At 39.4% G+C, this 19,049-nt stretch overlaps 2 protein-coding genes across 5 annotated transcripts in view; both read left to right on the top strand.

Annotated features, from left to right (window-relative positions):
• The window catches only part of znf608 (zinc finger protein 608), a 66,525-nt gene extending 58,938 nt beyond the window's left edge, over positions 1-7,587 (top strand). For both annotated transcript variants that reach the window (XM_026186078.2, XM_026186077.2), the window contains exons 8-9: positions 1,374-1,430; positions 3,720-7,587. In XM_026186078.2, coding sequence (XP_026041863.2) covers positions 1,374-1,430; positions 3,720-3,739 — 77 coding nt within the window. In that variant the 3' untranslated portion in view covers positions 3,740-7,587. The remainder of the gene's footprint in view (positions 1-1,373; positions 1,431-3,719) is intronic.
• Positions 7,588-8,863: 1,276 nt separating this feature from the next.
• The window catches only part of cep120 (centrosomal protein 120), a 34,945-nt gene continuing 24,759 nt past the window's right edge, over positions 8,864-19,049 (top strand). Inside the window, exons 1-9 of one of the 3 annotated variants that reach the window (XM_026186080.2) lie at positions 8,864-9,123; positions 10,033-10,189; positions 11,297-11,411; positions 11,510-11,654; positions 14,424-14,572; positions 16,915-17,112; positions 17,191-17,415; positions 17,710-17,929; positions 18,012-18,201. In XM_026186080.2, the coding sequence (XP_026041865.1) occupies positions 9,075-9,123; positions 10,033-10,189; positions 11,297-11,411; positions 11,510-11,654; positions 14,424-14,572; positions 16,915-17,112; positions 17,191-17,415; positions 17,710-17,929; positions 18,012-18,201 (1,448 nt within the window). In that variant the 5' untranslated portion in view covers positions 8,864-9,074. Of the gene's footprint in view, positions 9,124-10,032; positions 10,190-11,296; positions 11,412-11,509; positions 11,655-14,423; positions 14,573-16,914; positions 17,113-17,190; positions 17,416-17,706; positions 17,930-18,011; positions 18,202-19,049 lie in introns of all 3 variants that reach the window. The other 2 variants (XM_026186082.2, XM_026186079.2) reach the window with 2 other exon arrangements.

Genomic DNA, 19,049 nt, shown 5'->3' with positions numbered 1-19,049 from the left:
TAGATAATGAGATATGCTATACAAAATAACATGTTACTGGAATCACATTACATTTTTCTGTAACATAGTAATCACATTACAGTTATGGTGTTACTTGCATTAAGAAAGTTCTTCAGTTACCTACAGGATTGATGGATTTCAAAATAAAAAAATCAAACGTGCATTTTATTCCTGCACATGCTACAATTAGATGACTTCACATCATGTGCAGGGAGGCAAAAATTAGTTGAGTGGTTGCAAGTTTTCAGGAGTGGACACATCAATAATACTTCTACTCTAATTGCACAAAACGGGTGAGAAGCTAATATTAAAGTGGAAACAGACCAAAAAGCCGAAAAAGCTGTTGCTAATGTGACTCCTTTTGCTGATTTTCAGCTTTGTTGTCAACCTGATGTTTGCTCTTAAACACTGAAAACACATTTTGTGTGTTTGTCCTGGTTAGCATAGAGATTTGTATCATTGTGTGGGGCTACAGCCTAAAGTGAGATTTAAGCTTCTGTGATAAATCTATGCCATAGATGCACCATAACCACAAACCTTTCTGAATCCCTGTGCTTTAACTTACGCCATAACCTCACATGCATCTCCCTAGAAATGTAACAGGATGTCACATTAACAGAGATTGTAATCAACTGTGATTGGCTCATCCTGTAGACCAGCGGTCCCCAACCTTTTTTGCACCACGGACCGGTTTATGCCCGACATTATTTTCATGGACCGGCCTTTAAGGTGTCGCGGATAAATACGACAAAATAAAACTAGTACCGGTACTGAAAAAAAGAAGATTTATTCATAACACACGTGAAAAGACCCAGGAAAACCGAGTTAACGATAAAAACGATAACAAAATAACGCTCAAAACCGATAAAAACCCTAAAAACTATACATTTCACACCTGAGCCTCAACTCTCGCGGCCTGGTACCAAACGACTCACGGACCGGTACCGGTCCGAGGCCCGGGGGTTGGGGACCGCTGCTGTAGACAATGGATCAATTCAAAGAGAGAATCTTCAGCACCAAGTAGTGTATTGGCAGTGGAACTGCAGAGCATTGCATGCACACAACACACACATGGTGGCAACAGTGTCGGCCACTTGAGTGTACTACGACATAGGCTCTAAAAGACTTAAGTCACACATTACTCTCATACTGTTAATTGGTAATTATCTGACAGTGCATCTCAGGCCATGCAAAGCATACGTGATGTCACAAAGGAGAAGTTAAATAAATGACTTTCCTCAGGTACCAGCTGAGGAATGTAGTTCATTACCTGTTTCAAAAAGTAAAGTAATACATGACCTTTTTTTGAGTAACAACTCCAACATTGATCACAGCTGACTTTCTCTTCATGTTCCTATTCCTATGTTTTTAAGGGTTGAGCTCCAGGTCGCTGGTCTCCAGTCAGCAGGTGTCAGGGCACTCCTCAACTGGTACGTTTGAAACACACACTGAAATTATGTTAAAGCTTCACTGGTTCCACCTGGGAAACCAGGGTAAATGGACCAGAACATCTTTAATACATAGACTAGACATCTTTGTTGAGACTTCCTTGTACAACTTTGATTGAAAAGGGTGGAGCAGCATGGACTCATTGTTGGGATACTGCTCTTTAGTCTCTAATTCACTGTCTTTAAAGATCTTGATATACTGCACATATATTTATCGTTTTGCCTGCTTTTATTGTTAGACTTTATATATTGCTTTAGTTCATTTTTTATTATTTCTTTTCATGTACAAGTTCTTAAAAGAAAGGTTTATGTCGCCCTAATAAGGAGACAAATTAAGCACAACTGCTGCTTAGATTTTTAATGCAGATTGCCTTCAAATCACGGAAGCATTTTCTAAGTTAGCTTGGATATTAATACTGTAAAAACTAGGCCCATTTTTGTATTAAAGCTCTGGCACACAGAGTACTGAAGTGGCCAGGGTGTTGTTTTACTGCTGAAATTACTCATCATTTATGTGCAGAATATCCTGTTCTGCTCTCAGTGTGGCTCACAGACTCATAAATTATCTACCAGGTTTTCATATCATGAAATGAATTGGCTAAAATTTTCTCTCATAAAATGCAAACTGAGAGCAAAACGAGCTGGACAATTGTCTCATTTTCATGCTGTCTGCCAGGTCAATAAATCTAATATCTGAAACTTCTCTGCTGGGAATAACAGCTCTCTGCTTATTCGGCTGTGCGACACTCGTACCTCGTTGCTGAAATTATCCTCCAGTAGATCATTACCCTCTCTCCAGTGTTTTCCATATACTTTCATAAACCATATATCACCATGTTTGCTTAAAATTGTGAAAATATTCCAGAGGGAACCTGACAGGCAGTTAAAAAGCTTAATGTGATGATTACAGTACTGCTGCAGACACTGCAGTTGTCTATAAATGTAAATTGCTGTGAAATGGAGGAGATTAACAGCAGTGATGGCAACAGTGGAGGCACACAGCTGCAGAGAAATGAAGAATATCCACGTTTCTCTGTAGAATCCAAAAACAGGAGCAATTTGTAATCTTCCTGGAGTGACATCTGCAGATCATGTACCAATTATCTCTGTTTTTCCTTCAGGTATTAAAGAGTTGTGTTACAAAAAACTACTTGAAAGAACAAATAATAAAATGCCCCTTAAAAGAGATCCTATTTCGATTTTACTGGCTTTCTGTTATATAAATATACTGTTGCAAGGAGATCCTTAATATGGTCATCTCAGGCACATATGTCCCACCCACCTGATGTTTAAAACTTCTTTTTGTAAGTGGACAGTAATCAGGAGAAGGCTGGCTTAAATGTGTCTTTTCTAATCATCTTTTTAAGAATTTAGCAAAAAAGTTCCCGCCAGTATCGGCATCTTATCAAATGCTGTACTAAGTTGTATTGAGATATTTTCAGGATGTGTGCTAGTCATTAATTTATTTTTAGCTGCTCCCACAGAAATGGGTGTTGCTTCAAGGTTACACTGACTCACTGTGCCATCTTGTGGTACAAATTGGTACTACACGAAAGTAGAGCACAGCCCCAGTTCAGCTTCAGTTGATATCTCTTCAGCATATATGTGTGCGGGTCATAAAGATGTAGCAGTTGAATCTTAATGTTCTTTTCAAAGCTTTAGTTAATTCTGAAAAGTTTGAAGTTGGTGTTAAGCACAAGAATTTACAATAAGTACCTTTAACGGGAGAGTCACCGTCAATGAACAGGAGTGAAAACATCTTAATGTCACACAGAGGATGAACTGAGGAGGCTGCACCAACGCCCGGTATAATTTACATTTGATTAATCATGTAAAGTGACTCTATTAGCTTTAAAGAATAAAAATACAAAGTGAAACAATCATAATCTGTCCTATTTATAGTTTACACGATTCAGTGTCCTCTGAGAGGAGGAAGAATTTTCATGGACTATAACAACTATTCATGCAATGTTAGGGATATCATTAACATGAGATAACAACAAGTAGATGTAGCCAGTTTTATGGTATGTTTACACATTAAGAAGCAGGTTGTCCACCCTGGTTCTTGAAAAACATGACAGAAAGCACAACAATGCTGCATTAATTTCAATCATAGCAGTTAATAAACAGTGTTTGTAATTGAAATTGTGTTGTCAAATCTAAACAGGAGGCCTGACTGTTTTCACCCAGCACAGATGCATCTCTACTTCTGTTCAGCATAAATCCTAAGTGTAGTAAAGTTTACCTTTTTTTTTTTTCCTGTCTCCACAGACAGCGAAGGGAAGAAGTAGGACCATGTGACCACGTCTCACATGAGGAATGGCAGATTTATCAGACATCAATTCCATGGTGTTGAATAAGCTTCGCCTCGCTGAGAGGCAGAGAACAAAAAAGAAAAAAAAATCAAGAAAAAAAAACTTCTTTCATTTCTTACTAATAAAAGAAGAACCACTTTTATAACTCATCACAGAGGAACTGATGAGCTGACAGCAGGACGGGAAGCAGGACCAGGACCTGTTTGAGGACGAACTACCTGTATAAATCCAGAATCACTGACTTTTAGAGCTTTTGGTTTTACAGAGTTTTGACAGAAGCAGGTGGCATGTATGAAACAAAACATCCCAGAGCGCCGTGCACTCAGCCCAACCAGGGCTGTGGTACTTAACTTTAGAAATGCACAGTTATTGTCGTGTATTATGATGATGATATGACTGAATGTATTGATGATGACTTACACTTTACCACATTAGTGTGGATCTGTTTTTTTTTTTAAATGGGACAAAAACAGCATTAGGAAGCTAAAAAGTCTATTATTATCCTTATTATTCTCATTATGATTATTGAAGTGGAAGTCCTCCTCCCTCCATAGTGCTGACGCTACATTTGTATTACTAACCTGTAACTTGAGCGTAACCATGTTGATTGTATTGTCTTTATGTGAGAGTAAACCTTCACATTGACCTGCCCAGTGCCATGTAGGAACCCAGTGGTGTATATATTCTGTACAGATTCATGGCAGAGCACTAACATGCTTTATCGTACACTATGTTGATCTCCATCGGCCGTGTATGGGAGCAGAGGGCAGAGCGGGGACGACCGGCAGGAACAGAGCCACTGTTTATCTCGCTGACTTCAGTTTATCTGCAGCACATGTGGTGATGTCATTGGTTAGACTGCATACGTGATGAATACAATCAGTTCGCCCCAGTTTGTGCTTCTTATGAGTGGCAGTGTGCCTGAGGGATGTTAGTGTCTGTGAAATATCTTCACACCTACTGGATGCACTTTCATTATTTGCGTACAGATAGTTTTTCAGGTGTGCTATATTTAGGCCACTGTTGAGTGAAGTATAAGTAACAGATGATTTCTTTTGAACGCATTGCAAATCTACATCACATGCATCTGAGCTTTGTACATCAGAGAAGGACATGGCCACTGTGACTTCCTTTACTTTTGAAGCCTCACCTTTACCATTTTGGTCCCCACCATGTTAGTCTGTTTGGAGTTCATATTTGGCCTCGGGAGTGGGGTGCTAAGTTATCAGCTAGCTAGTTACATCCATAGACTCTAACAGTGCAATGCACAGTCACAGATATCTGCTAATTAGCGCTATATAAGAAAAATTTACATAGCACTAATTACTAACTATAACTTAAGCACAATTAAATTTTATTTGCACGAGCATGTCCTGCGCAGCAGGTCATACAATGTAGAATGTATATAGAGTTTTGTTAAAAATGTTTCAAATGGCACCAACGGCACAAACACAGTTGAGAGATCCAGTTTAGAGACTCCGATTAGGAGAAGAGGTGCAGGCTAGCAGACAGTGATCAGGTACAGCTACCTGGGTTGGCACACCTGCCAGCCTTAACAAAATCCAAAGCTGAGCAGAAAAATTGATACATCCCTTATAGAGTTCTTATGAAAGAGCAGAATTAACTAATTTTATAGCTACATTTTTTGCAGGAGCATTGATTCATTTTGGAGCTAGCCTCCAGCAGCTATTAGAAAGACTGCAATTCAACAGCAGCATCGCATGCATGTTTTTGCATGCACTAGCAAGCCAGACTGATAAAACCAGCGAAAACAACAGTGTTTAGCAGCGGCTATGAGTAATATAGGGATCGTGTTTTCAAAAGCTGAATTGTTTTTTGAGGCATGCTCAGGGTCCATCTAACTGAAGTTCTGGAGCTCGCAGTCATGTCAAATACAGATTACTCTAAAAGTCTATAAATAGACTAAAAAATGCAAATTAGAACAGTTATAGTTTGATCTACTGTGAAAGATCATGTGATATGTGACATGATACGTCTAATCTGATGAGCTCAAGTTAAACAGCTTGGAAAGAGCAAACGTCAAGGCTTAATGTCAAAGTGATTTTGAAGTCAGATGTACAGACTGGGGCTTATAAATTCTGTTGTTAAAATACCTCTCTGTGAAGGATAAGTCCAGTGAACGTTTTCCTTTCTAATGGAAATTATTTACAATAACCTCGAGGCTGTCTGAAACATGGTATTTTCACTCAGGTAAAATAGTGAGTTGATGGCAAAAAACCAAAAACAATAACTGGCACCGATTTGTTTATCAAATGGAACGACTAGATGCAGACTGTGAACTTGGGGTTGACTTCTGTTTTCTTGTTATTCTTTTGTTTTTTCACATTGTGCATTAAATCATTGACTTGCATGAGATTCTGCTCAGTTTCGATTACAACATTTTGCCATCTAAACAGTTTTTAGATGCATACAACAGAATATTTTAAGATTCTTGGGCTCTAGGAAAAAAATAGTTGGTTTGATTACAATATTTATTTTCAATGACACTTACAGTGATAGAAAAGTTGCCAGAAATATCTAATGAGATCAAATCTGCACTCAAATAATGAAAAGTGGATGCACACTGGCCATCCTTTTGTTGAAATGCCCACATTTGTATTGTCAGTGATGACTGTGGGGACATACTGTATATGTGGAGTGCCACAATCCTTCGCCCTGCTCGTGCTCTTGCTCCCATGCTTTCTACAAGTTAACTAGCTCACAGCAGAGTCCCTGATAGACACAAAGGTCTGACTTTACCATTGGTGTTGTACCACTGCCAGCTTAAATAAGGTTCAGTAGATGCATGTATGTTTACAGATGATCCAAAATTTGTTCAAAACTCACTGGAGAACTACTGTCAGAGTGATAATGTTTATATCTGGCATATGTGCTTAAAAAGACCAACAGTAGACCTCTAATAGGCTGTTTCCGCAAATATAGTTTCAGGTTGTCAGTCAAGCAAATAATCCAAGGCTTATTTCACCAGCCCTCTGATCCAAAAGCCTCTGGATGGTCAGCTATTATCAATAGCCACCATGTCAAGAGGATTATGGCTGAGAGTGAGGGCCAGTTAATGGTTTCGATATCAGCTACAGACTCAGAACAGTTCCAAGTATGACCAGTATGATCTCCAAAAATTTGGAAGCACTGACTAATGACTATTGGTTTAGGCTAAAGACATGAGTAGCTCAATATCACAGTGCTGCAGTATGTGTATTTGTGTGTATTAATTAGACAATAGCCTTTATATGAAAGGTGAATCAAATAGATCAAATATCACAGAAAATTGGAGATCACAAAGTAGAGACAGCCATTAGATTAAATGGCCCCCCTATATAATTAACAGAATAATCATGTTTTAACAAATGAGCACTCAACAAACGATTGTGACTATAACCTCGCCAGGAAAGTGTGCACTGGGGTTATAGCCCTACTGAACAGTAGGGGGCTTCCTTTTTGTATAATTGTTTTTATTATAAATAACCTCTTGTGGCCCCTTGACTGACGACATCATCCCAGTGGTCTACCTTGTCTATGAGTAGCTCTGCCTCACTCACAACACCTTACCTGCATAGTATCAGTGATCATTCTATTACTTGAATATAATGCTATGAACTCTGTTTACAAGATGCTGTCAACTTTTGGGAGACACAGTGTTGTCTTTAAAAGGCTGCTTGGTATGTTCAATTCATCCACCTGGTATATCCAGTTATTCACACACTGAAAACGTACAAAAACATGAAACCTGCTGTTGCTTTTTTATACTGTATATGCCTTAATTCATATGTTTGGCAATCATGATTAAAGGATGTTTATATACATTTTTGGTCAGTGAAGGTTTTTTTTGTTTCTTTCTTTCTTTCTTCAGGATATTTGTGTTTCAACAGCATGTTGACCATTGGCTTTTTAAATGTTTGAAAAATAACTGTGTGAAAAACAGTTTTATGTGATGAAGTGTAACACCTTGCATATGACAGGCAAACATCTGTCCTCTGCAAGGTACAAGTGATTTATAGGGTCCTGTTGGAAAACGGTTAGAAGATGATACTAATAGTAATAATACAAGACAAAAATATTTCAGTTAATTCATATTAATGAACAATCTGTCAGTCATTCAAAATAATACATGATTATTTGACATGGTTGAATTTAGAAGTTCGGTTTAAGTGTGTTGCTCTTTGCTTACTTGATAGTAGTAATCAAGGTAATTAATACTAACTAAAATTAAACTAAAATGAAAACTAGACTTGAAAAAAATAATAAAAAAAGATTAAAAAAAATAAGTGAAACGATTTTGTGAACTTGCAAAAGTAACTTTGTTTAAATTCAGCATTAATGTTAATTTGGTTAAAAAAATTTGTTATCATAACCTACCTGAGGCCTTCATGTACGGTGGCCCTGAGAGGCCAAGCGGACTGCAACTTAAAAAAAAACACCAGCAATAAGAAAAAAGGTTGCAAAAGCACACAGAACACAACGGAAATAGGGAAAACAACAATGGAAATAGGAAAAAACAAAACAGAAAAAGGAAAAACGACAACAGAAATAGGAAAACTGAAAGCAGTAATAATAAATTCCTGCAACTGGTGCGTCGGGTTATTGTCTCCCCAGAAACACTTCCCTTGTGCTTTTGGAAGTCTGTTTTCTGTTTTCGCTTTTCCTATTTCCCTTGTCGCTTTTGCAGCGTTTTCTTTTTATTGCTGGTGTTTTCTTAAGTTGCAGTCCGTTTGGCCTCTCAGGGCCACCATATTCATGGCTGTGGTTAACAAGGACTGTCCAAAACATCACGTTCAGCACATTCCCTCCATGTGCTAACATAATGCTTTCAAAATTAACATTTTCAAACTATAGGAAGTAAATTTAAATAAGTAAACCCACGCTGGAAACTAAATGAAAATCAGTTATATTAGAATAAAAAAAAAATCTAAACTAAATTACAAAATACTCAGAAAACACAAAACTATAATAACTCTGGTAGTAATAGCAGACGTAGCAGTACTAGTGGTAGTAGTAGTAATAGTAGTAGTGGTTAACTTTTACTGCAGTTCCACCTCCAACCAGCATGAGGTGCTAAGAACTCGGGCGCCTTTATCATCACTTCCTCTTTGAAAACAAAATGGGTGGCGCCAAAGCTTGACAACAAAGCGGCTGTTTGCTGCCTGTAACGGTCGTACAGTTATTCTTTATGTAAACTACGTTTCTTTACCTTGACATCTTCGTCAAAACTCAGCTGAGCAGCGGCGGGAAGGAGAGTTTTCCCATTTTGAATAAAACTTTTTTTTCACTTCCCTGCTGTACAAATGTCAACATGGCTGCGAAGACTGACCAACTTCTCATCGTTCTGTCCATTCTGGAAGGTGAGCGATTTAAAGAGCTGGATATCCTCCGATAACCCTCCTACATTGGAGCTACCAGCCATGTTTGCTTATACGTGACGTGTTTGACTCGTTGGTACCACAACTGCAGCCGTTTAACGGGTGTTGTTAGTCCCATGGGGAAAAGCCGAACCTGTTGCTGCTGCAAGTGTTGGTGGTGATCTCAGGTCGGTGAATTAAATCCAGGCTGAGGAGGCATTAAGTGTTTGCTGTTCGAATGACACGCCCTAAGCTGGTGAAGCAGCTATTCCTGTCACTGGGGACAGTATAGAAGCCACGTTAATGTCATTTATGCTGAGAAAGCTTCTTACACCTATGACTTTCTATGTCATCGTTGAATTTGCAAGTCATCACATTGTGTTGGTGTTTTGATGAATTCAGGCTTTCAGAGATAATGCATCAGTATTCTGATTTGTGGCTCAGCACACAGCAGATAGGGTGGCCAGGTGCAACACCCCATGTGGGATTTCACTGCTTTCTGTCTCTTGTTCACCTGTTTGGCCTTTGTTGGCCTTTATATTATTTCTTTAAACTGTTCTTTTTATAAGGTGGAGTAGTTATACAGCATACATCTTTAGTGACATTCACAAACAAGAATTGAATGCAAGAGTTTTAAATTATTTCGAATTAAAAGGCCAAATTTACCATGACATTAATGGCCAGCTCAATTAACGAAAAAGTCATAGTCACATATTGATTTATACTGACGTCATGATCATTTAATACAGCTACTTAGATGGTAAAAAGTAAATGGACTGATTCTTATATAGTGCTTCTCTGCTGTGTACATCAAAACCTTTTTGATGTACATAATAGAAAGTGGGACAAAGTAGAGAATTGATCAGCATCTGTGTAACCAGTGTGTCGGAAACACTTTGTGTCAATCCCTAGGTCGTCACTTCCCCAAGAGTCCTCGGCTCAGTCTGGTGGTTCAGGCGAGCTTTGACGGGGAGCAGCTGGCCACGGATCCTGTAGAGCACCGAGAGCAACCGCAGTTCAGCACCGAGCTGGCCTGGGAGCTTGACCGCAGGACGCTGCACCAGCACAGGTTAGATATCATGTGTTTTTGAAACTTTTTAATCACATCCTGGGCTCTATGAGTAATTTAATATTTTTGATCTCATGATACAGCTGTTATTTTCATCATAGATTTATACAAAAGGTCTTTGTCGTTGGATACATTTTTCCAGCCCTGTCCATGTCTATCTTTTATATTGTCTGTTCTGTCAATACACAACTTGACTCCACCCACTGTGTTTAGCTGCGATGCTTCTTTGCTACATGCTTGTAAACAGTGGAAGCATAGCACATTCTACTGGATTTACTATGTGATGACGCGACTGTTTTTTTTTTTTTAATTATGTTGTTGAGGTTAAAGTTGTGGTAATATTGTAAAAATCTAATTATTATTATCTAATTATTTAATTAAGAACCACAAAATACTAATATTAGAACAATTTCCATTAAATTACAGTAGGTTGAAAAGATTGACTGTAGAGCTGCAACCACATGCCTCCATAGACTGTATGTAAAAGATGGACATAGCCAAGTACATGTAGAGTTACTTGGAACTGCAACCTTGGAAGAAAAATAACACCAACCAGGGACCAAAAAAGGTTTTTGATGTCTGTACCTAATGCTCTGCCTCTTCACAACTGTACAGAGGCTGATTATTGTTATTAATTTTCCATAATTCACATGTTTGGACTTTCTTAAGACTTAAGTCAAAGAGGTTTCTGTTGAGCTGTAACAAATGTTTATTTGGCTAGTTCATGATTCCCTGGTTATTTTCTCATTTAATTGTTTGAGCAACGAGAACAAAACATAATTAGCCAATGTTTCTTTTTTCTTTTTTCGCCTCACCTCCCAAATTGTTACAATAGATAGCTACTCCTCTCTGAGCCTGGCCCTGGTGGAGGTCTTTTCCTGTTGAAAGGAAGTTCTTCCTTCCCTGTGTCCCCAGGTGTTCGATCACAGCAGTTTGTCTGACTGTTTGGATGTTCTTTCTAATACTTTTGATTTGTTAGGCAGCTACCCTTTGAAGTATTACAGAAAACAAATTTTATCTCAAACCACAAAAAAACCTTTCTAAAGTAGGGTTGTGAAAATGTTAGCCGAGTCACACTAATGCCTCTTGATGGCCTTGTCTCTTCAGACTGCAGCGAACTCCCATCAAGCTTCAGTGTTTTGCTGTTGACCCTGTCAGCAAGAAAAAAGAAAGCGTCGGCTACATTGTCCTTGACCTTCGATCAGTTCAGGAGGTCAAACAGGTGAACGTCTTCTCTGTCTGTCTGTCTGTTCAGAGGTGCGCTGGTAGAAGATTTATTATGCAGGGCTGATGTTCTGATAAATCTGTTGTGTGTATCAGGAGTCACGCTGGTATCCACTGCTCAGCAGTAAGTACACCAAACAGAAACCTTCCCTCCTGCTCAGCATGGTGTTGGAGAATGACAACAAGCCCTCTGAACCTTCACCTGATAGGTTCAAAGCCAAGAAGGCCCCGCCCCGACAAGGTGAGCTCTCCCAGCTCTCTTTCTTTTGTTTTCACCTTCCTTGGTTTTATCTTTTCTCTATTTAACTGTATTACTTGTGTTTGATGGTGATGAGCTGGAACAGTCTACATTTTAATAAACTATTTTTCTTTCTGAAGTCCAGTCGGACTCTGTGCTGAGTCGTCACTGCTGTGCCATATTCCTGCCTTAAAGAAACTTAAAAGAATCAGGGCAAAAGACAAAGCTTGGGATTTTATTTTCCTTTAACATCCTTCTATAAAGTTACTGCTTACTGTTTAGGTTTTGGTCACCCTCAAATATAAAGTGTGAGTAAGAAGAAAAAGGTCCAGATCTTGGCTCAGTTGTAGAGAAAACACTGACTCATGTTTGAAATCTAAGAAGGGAGAATAGTGGGTTGGCAGCATACATGGAGCCTAAATCCAGAGTTTTTAATGTGTAAAATCCGTCTCTATTTAAACCGGGCATACTTTTAACCTCCTCCAGGGTTCTAGATGTGAAAAAAAAATTACTTTTAGAAATTCTTGTCTTTTTTTCTGACAATGACAGACAACTCCAGAGCTTATCCATCATTTTGACAGATTAGTGCACTGATGGAGGATCTGGTGTAACTTTTACTGACATTGTAAAGAACAGTGGTCTGATGGTCTGTCTCTTTCATAACATAATATAGCATTAGTCATGTGTTATGTTAGTCATTACAGGGTCATAGCTGCAGAAGGAGCTCAGATTGTGGGATTTCCGTTCTGTGAAGTGAGCACTTGTAAGATCATAAAGTCGCACATTCAGAAAATTGAATCTCATCATTTCTCTGGGAAAATATTCCCAGTCTATACAGTTGAGCCTTGAGCTGAAGTTCACTTAGTTCATATTTGCCTGTTAAAGTGCACTGACTGCAAGGGCTTTGTGTTTCGGCTGTTACTGCAGGGGGAAAAAATCATAAGGGAGCACTCAGTCTATGTTTCTGTTTACGATTTACTTATGAGGGTGAAGAACTACTATTCTATTACTCATTACATTTAAAACAAATATAATATTTTCATTGAGATTATCACAGTTTATACTTAGTCTAAATGCTATGTGCCGCTTTTTCACAAGATTGCATACACAAGTAGGTAATTCAGAAAGTGAATAAATATATTTTTACTGAGAATGGTTGCAGCTATTGATTATTTTACTAATCGAGTAATCAACTGATTATTCCGTCGATTAATCGAGAAGTCAGATAAGAAATGCTTTTGTTTTATTAATAAGAAATAATAAACATTCAAAAGACAAAAAGCACGTCTTTCAGAATGAACTTTTCATTGTTTTCTATTTTAGAAATTGTAATGCTTTAAAGTTTAACTGCATATAACGTCTGTCAGAAAAAATAAATCCTTTGATTGTATTTATGTGCCATATTAAAACGTAATTAAAAAAAAAATATATATATATATAAATATTAGATATTTTGAATAAATAAATACTCTCAAGTGCAGTCAAAGCTAAATAAAATAAGATATGTAAGCAATTTGTACTCTTGCTTCTTGGAAGGTTTTCTGACATTAATACGAGGCAAGTGTTTGTGTGCTTTTGACAACAAGTTAATGATGTAGACGTAATAATAATTCAGCGTTCTACCTAACAACCCTCAGGTCAGTGGTTCAGAGTTTATTGGTCCATGTACATTTTTATTGGCTTGCTGGGAAAAAAAGCTTTTATTTTTATGAATATTTTTAATTCAGTTTTTAAAAATATGAATGCAATTTAATTAACACAGTATTTTGTATTATTTCATTATTAATCTGAGGAATTGAAAATGCCCCCCTGTAGACTCACCCTGTGTGCTGCAGGCATCGCGCCACGTAAAATAAGACGTCTGTCGTCAGTCTTCAGGAAGCTGTGTAATTTAAACATCCTTTCAGACCAAGTTAACATTCATCTGCATATTTTAATACAACTTCTGGAGACTTACTGCAGATTTATTTGCTGTGTAAACCAAACGGCAGTGGATGGAGCAGCTACAAAGTTCCTCATGTCAGAGTTTGCTGACCAGGTGGTTTGAAGAAGGACGTTAGCTTTTTCCCAGGGAAGGTTTTAATGGTAATTCCAGGATATTTTGGATGCTAGAAACACGTTTTCTTTCACTCAATCTGAGCTCACCTTCTCAGTCACGGTGGTGTGTGTGTATGTGACAGTGTCATCATCACTGCTGTTGTTGTCTTATCAGTGTTTTTGTTGTGAAAAACTGGGGGCTACATGGTCTTACGTTTTATTCATCCATTGCTCCTAAATAAGGTTCAGTTGCAGGTCTGTTTTTAGTAACAAATGTGAATGAAACACTCGCCTGCTCATCGTTTAACACAAGGGCGTGCTAAAGAGCCGTGCTTTTACCTAAGCATTTAGTTTATTGTTGCAGCCCTAACTCTGAGTCCTTTTTGCTGCCAAGTTACTGTAACAACCTGTTCTGACATCTCACTTTGTACACTTCAGATCTGAAAATGTGTCTGAGGTGAACATTGCTCTATTTAGAGTTAAACTTCTGTTCACACAGTTCCTGGTTTGCAGCCATGATGTCTTGCTTGTGGTTTTGTACAGTCTCACTTCAGGCTCAGCTCCGGTTCTTGTGTAAGCGTTGCTCTGCTACCAGCAAACATCAGAGAGGAATAATTGGTGGTTTCAGTGAATAAAAATAAAACTTGTGGTTTCTTCACATCTGCAACCTGTAAGATTTTTGTTTTTGCTCTTTTATTTACTGCTTGTTTTGATCTCCTTGTTATGCTGGTGTAGGTTCCTCCTCGGTGACCGATCTACTCCCAGAGAGGCTGGAGGCCATACTGATCCCAGACCAGGGATACCATCAAGTAGGGCCGGCAGATCTTTGCACCGACATGTTTGTCCTTTCTGTCACCGTGGCCTTCGCAACCAAACTAGAGCAGGTAAAGACCGAACTCTGACCCTGATGCCTGTCTGATCACGTCAGACCTAAATGTTGAATTGTTATTGCTTAAGATAATGTAGCCAAAGTGATGTCACACCCACAAATTTCCAGTATCTGGACTAAAGTTTGATAACAGAAAATGGAGAAACACTCTTTTTCTTGGCTCGCTCGTATGTTGTCACTGCTGCATGGGTTGTTTCTGTTTCCACGTGTCAGATAATGATGATAAACCCAGCTGACAGCATCCCCAGGCCTGCTATTTGGGGTCATCTAAAGGCACTCTGGGAGAAGCTGAGAAAAGTATTAAAGAAATAAAAGCACAGCAGTTTTCTCAGAATGACTTCTAAAATATGGATGAAGAATATCACAGGTGGTTATTGTTGTTGAAAGATTATTGCTTCATCTCTTAACTGCTCCTACAGGGACTGCCTCCTTTGGAGTGTCATAATAAGAGAGCAAAGACACTGAGTATCTCACTGCCAAATTAAACCAATCTCTTCTCCAACCATTACAATTAGAATTGTTTTCACATTACACGCTGCGCAGCATTAGTTATAAATCTTAATTAATGTGTAGTTGGGGTGTTTTTATTTTATAGCTTAATGTGGCAGTAATTCTAATCTTGAATGTTTAGTATAACTATTAATTAATGTCATGCATATATTAAACATACTAAAACTAATAAATGAATTGAAAAAACATGGCTATGGTGTCAGGGGCCCAGATTAGCAGTTGCTTTTAAATGTAAAGCCAATCCCTGCTGGCCTACAGCCTCTCCCACAAGATGTCTGCAGGTGGCAATAAGAGCCCTGCAAAGAAACGAGGGAGAGCTGAAGCTGATAACCAAATGACGTCCCAGAAACCCGAAAGCAGAGCGGGTGAGAGAAAACAAAGGAACCTGCAGGCACCCATTAATTGTCCTTCTACTGGTTCACCAATGGGAGCCATTTTCAATTATTTCATGCGCTGTAGATTTTTTGACCAAAAGCTCTCGTTTTTATAGCAAAAATAAAGGCAGAAAAGTAATCGTTTTATCCCCAGAAGCCAAAAATGTAATTAAATGGAAATCCAATTAGTCGACCAGCCCTGCAAAGAAGAAGGGAAGCGCTGCATGGCTCTGATGGCTGATGTGCTCTTCAGTGAAACAGATAAAATAATAAAAAAACAGAATTCAAGAAGTACTAGCAGGGGTTCTCTATAAACAAATAAATGAATGTCATATTGACAATAACTCACTGTTGAATAGCCTAAATGTAATCAGATTTTTAATTTGAATTGACGACTGTGTTGCAGTGGTTTGCACTGCTACATCACAGCAGCTGTCTTTCTGTGTACAGTTTGCATGTTCTCTTTGTACCTCTCTGGCTTCTCAGGCTTCCTCCCCCACAGTCAAAACACATGATGTGATCCCAAATTGGTCATAGGTGTGTCTTTGAGCCTGAAACTGTCCAGGGTGAATTCTGCCTCTTGCTGGATGACAGCTAATTTAGGCTTCAGCCCTCCGCAACCTTGACTTGTTCAGCAAGAACTACCATGAGTGAAAGAAAGCCTCTGGCTATTGAAATATATCTAGAGAAGTAAATCTTGAGAAATGTTCTGTAGAGGAACATGTGGAAGGACCATTAACACTTGCAGCTGCCCGTTTTCTCTGTCGGTGTACTTCAGGGTCACGCAACCGAGTAAAGTCGTTTGACTTTTGCTAACATTTTCTTAAAAACTGTATGTTTGAGTTAACTATCGATTAATTAAAAGTGAACTTCAAGTATTTATTCATATTTAACTTTAAATGAATGTTTTTTATGGTAAATGGTAAATGGCCTGTATTTATATAGCGCTTTACTAGTCCCTAAGGACCCCAAAGCGCTTTACATATCCAGTCATCCACCCATTCACACACTGGTAATGGCAGCTACATTGTAGCCACAGCCACCCTGGGGTGCACTGACAGAGGCGAGGCTGCCGGACACTGGCGCCACCGGGCCCTCTGACCACCACCAGTAGGCAACGGGTGAAGTGTCTTGCCCAAGGACACAACGACCGAGACTGTCCGAGCCGGGGGCTCGAACCGGCAACCTTCCGATTACAAGGCGAACTCCTAACTCTTGAGCCACGATCGCCCCGGTTTATGAAAATCTGCAGCTTCTGTGGGAGTTAAAATTGTTATAAAACAGTTCTTCAATAAAATAGTAAAATATATATAACTCTATAACATTATCACACACATGCACACACTCGTATTTTACCAGCATGCTGACTGAAACTGAAAAATTATCTTCACATGTACATGTAGACTTTAAAAGAGAATCCTTTAAAACCAGAAATGTTTTTGTTTCGCTGTAGTTGGTCCCCAGCACCATGAAACTGTCAGCGGAGGGCTCAGAGTTCTTCTTCTACTATTCTTTACTGGGGAACGACATAACCAGCGAGCCTTTCCACAACCTCCTGAGTCCTGACTTTGAGCCAGAGCGCGCGTCTGTGCGCATCCGCAGTAGCAAACAGATCCTCAAAGCCTTCCTGTCTCAGCAGCCCAGTTTACAGGTGAGTGCCTGACTGGGAGCTCCTGCCTCCCAGTTACCTGCTGTGTACCTGTATGTCTTAGTCCTTTCTCTTCCTCAGATCCACCTGTGCTGTGGGAATCACTCTTTGGGCAGCACTGACATTTCTCTCTCAGCTCTGGCTGGTATTTCCACGGATCTGGATAACAAAGCAGCGACACTAGAGGGAGCCTTTCTCCTGCAGCCTCCGAAGCGAGTCAAGCAGACGCTGCCTGCTCTGCCCACCGACCTGCAGCCGACTCTGGGAGTGGCTGTAACCCTGAGGAGGGAGGAGGTCACACTGCAGGTAAATGAAAACAAGTACTCAGAGTTTAATTTCTAAAACATTTATGATTGGGATGTTGTCAGCTCTAAATTACATGAGATGAATGAAGGATGAATCTTTGCACTCCCAGCAATTTGGAGGGAGAGCAGAACTCTGCATAGAGCCTCAGACTAGATTTCATGTGTTTCTTTACCACTGTGATTTTATAACTTCCTGATGCATTGGTTGTTTTTGTTATGCTTTATGATGGACCTGAGTTGTTGTCCGATTATCACACTACATGTCATGATGCATGGTCTTGTGTCTTTTCAGCAGTCTGTGGGGAATAAAGAGGCTAGTGGAGCGCTGTCTCCTGCTGTTCCTCCTGCTGAACAGAGACCTCGAAGCTCTTCTCCAGTCCATAAGCCTGCAGGGTCTCCTCCACATCCTGGTCCTCGGGGTCCTCCTCTCCCTCCTCCTTCATCTCATACAGAGAGCGAAGCAGAGAGTCTGCTGGATGAGCTCCGGCACGGCAGAGAGCCGACAGGATTGGCAGGTAGGACTTAAAATAAGCAGCTGTCATTTTCACACGAGAAGTTTGAAAGGTTTAGAGCTGAAGTTTGTTCACTGGTGTCCAGCTACAGATTTGGAGGCTCCAGCATCGCTGCCCAGACAGCCTGAGGCTGCAGCGGATGGTGGAATGTCATCCGTCAGTGTTTCTGCTCCCAAAGTCTCCATCCCCCCCTCTGCTCATCACTACTGCTTCTCTCTGGACCTTCGCAGCCTGGGAAACCTCAGCTTACCCCACCCCATTGCTGCTACGCTCAGGTGAAACACTTTATCTGCTTTCAGCTGTCAGAATGAGTTTTTCCACATACGGTGCTGTGCAGAGATTTTAGGGAACTTTAGATGTTCACATTAATATCTGTCAAACACTCAGCAGCATTGAGCCTGAGTCAGGAGGAAGCATTTTAATTTCCATTCAGTTTTATTTACATGGTGCCAAGCATTAGAAATTGCAGCTTGTTTACAACAAAGCAAAGAAGGACTCATCCAGGCTGGAGAAACTGATCAGGAGGGCTAGCTCTGTGGTCGGCATGAAGCTGGACACTCTGGTGACAGTGGCAGAGAAAAGGACATTAAAGAAACTGATGGACATTATGGACAATGCCAGACATCCTCTGCACACGGCCATTAACAACCAGAAGAGTCTGTTCAGTGACAGGTTGCTTCTCCCAAAGACAAGAACTAACAGACTTAAAAACTCCTTTGTCCCACACGCCATCAGACTGTTTAACTCCTCCCTGGAGGGGAGAGGGAGGGGAAACAGGAGGACAAAGGAGGGGGGAACAACTAAGCTGTAGTGCCTCTTCACCTCACTGTGCAATACCTTTTGTGCAATACTTTTGTAAATAGTCAACGGTGCAATAGACTCAATACTTGAAATGTGCAATTCACTTGTATTTTTATTTTTATTCCTATTTATTCTATTTATCCCCTTCGTATATTTTATTTATATTGTCTCTGTATTTATATATATATATATATATGTGTGTGTGTGTGTGTATTATATATATATATATATATATATATATATATATATATATATATATATATATATATATATATATATATATATATATATATATATATATATATATATATATATATATATA

Source organism: Astatotilapia calliptera, chromosome 12 (genome assembly GCF_964374335.1).
Source record: "Astatotilapia calliptera chromosome 12, fAstCal68.1, whole genome shotgun sequence".
NCBI classification, from domain to species: domain Eukaryota; kingdom Metazoa; phylum Chordata; class Actinopteri; order Cichliformes; family Cichlidae; genus Astatotilapia; species Astatotilapia calliptera.
The sequence above is the reverse complement of the archived record's forward strand: the minus strand, read 5'-3'. Positions and strand labels throughout refer to the sequence as shown.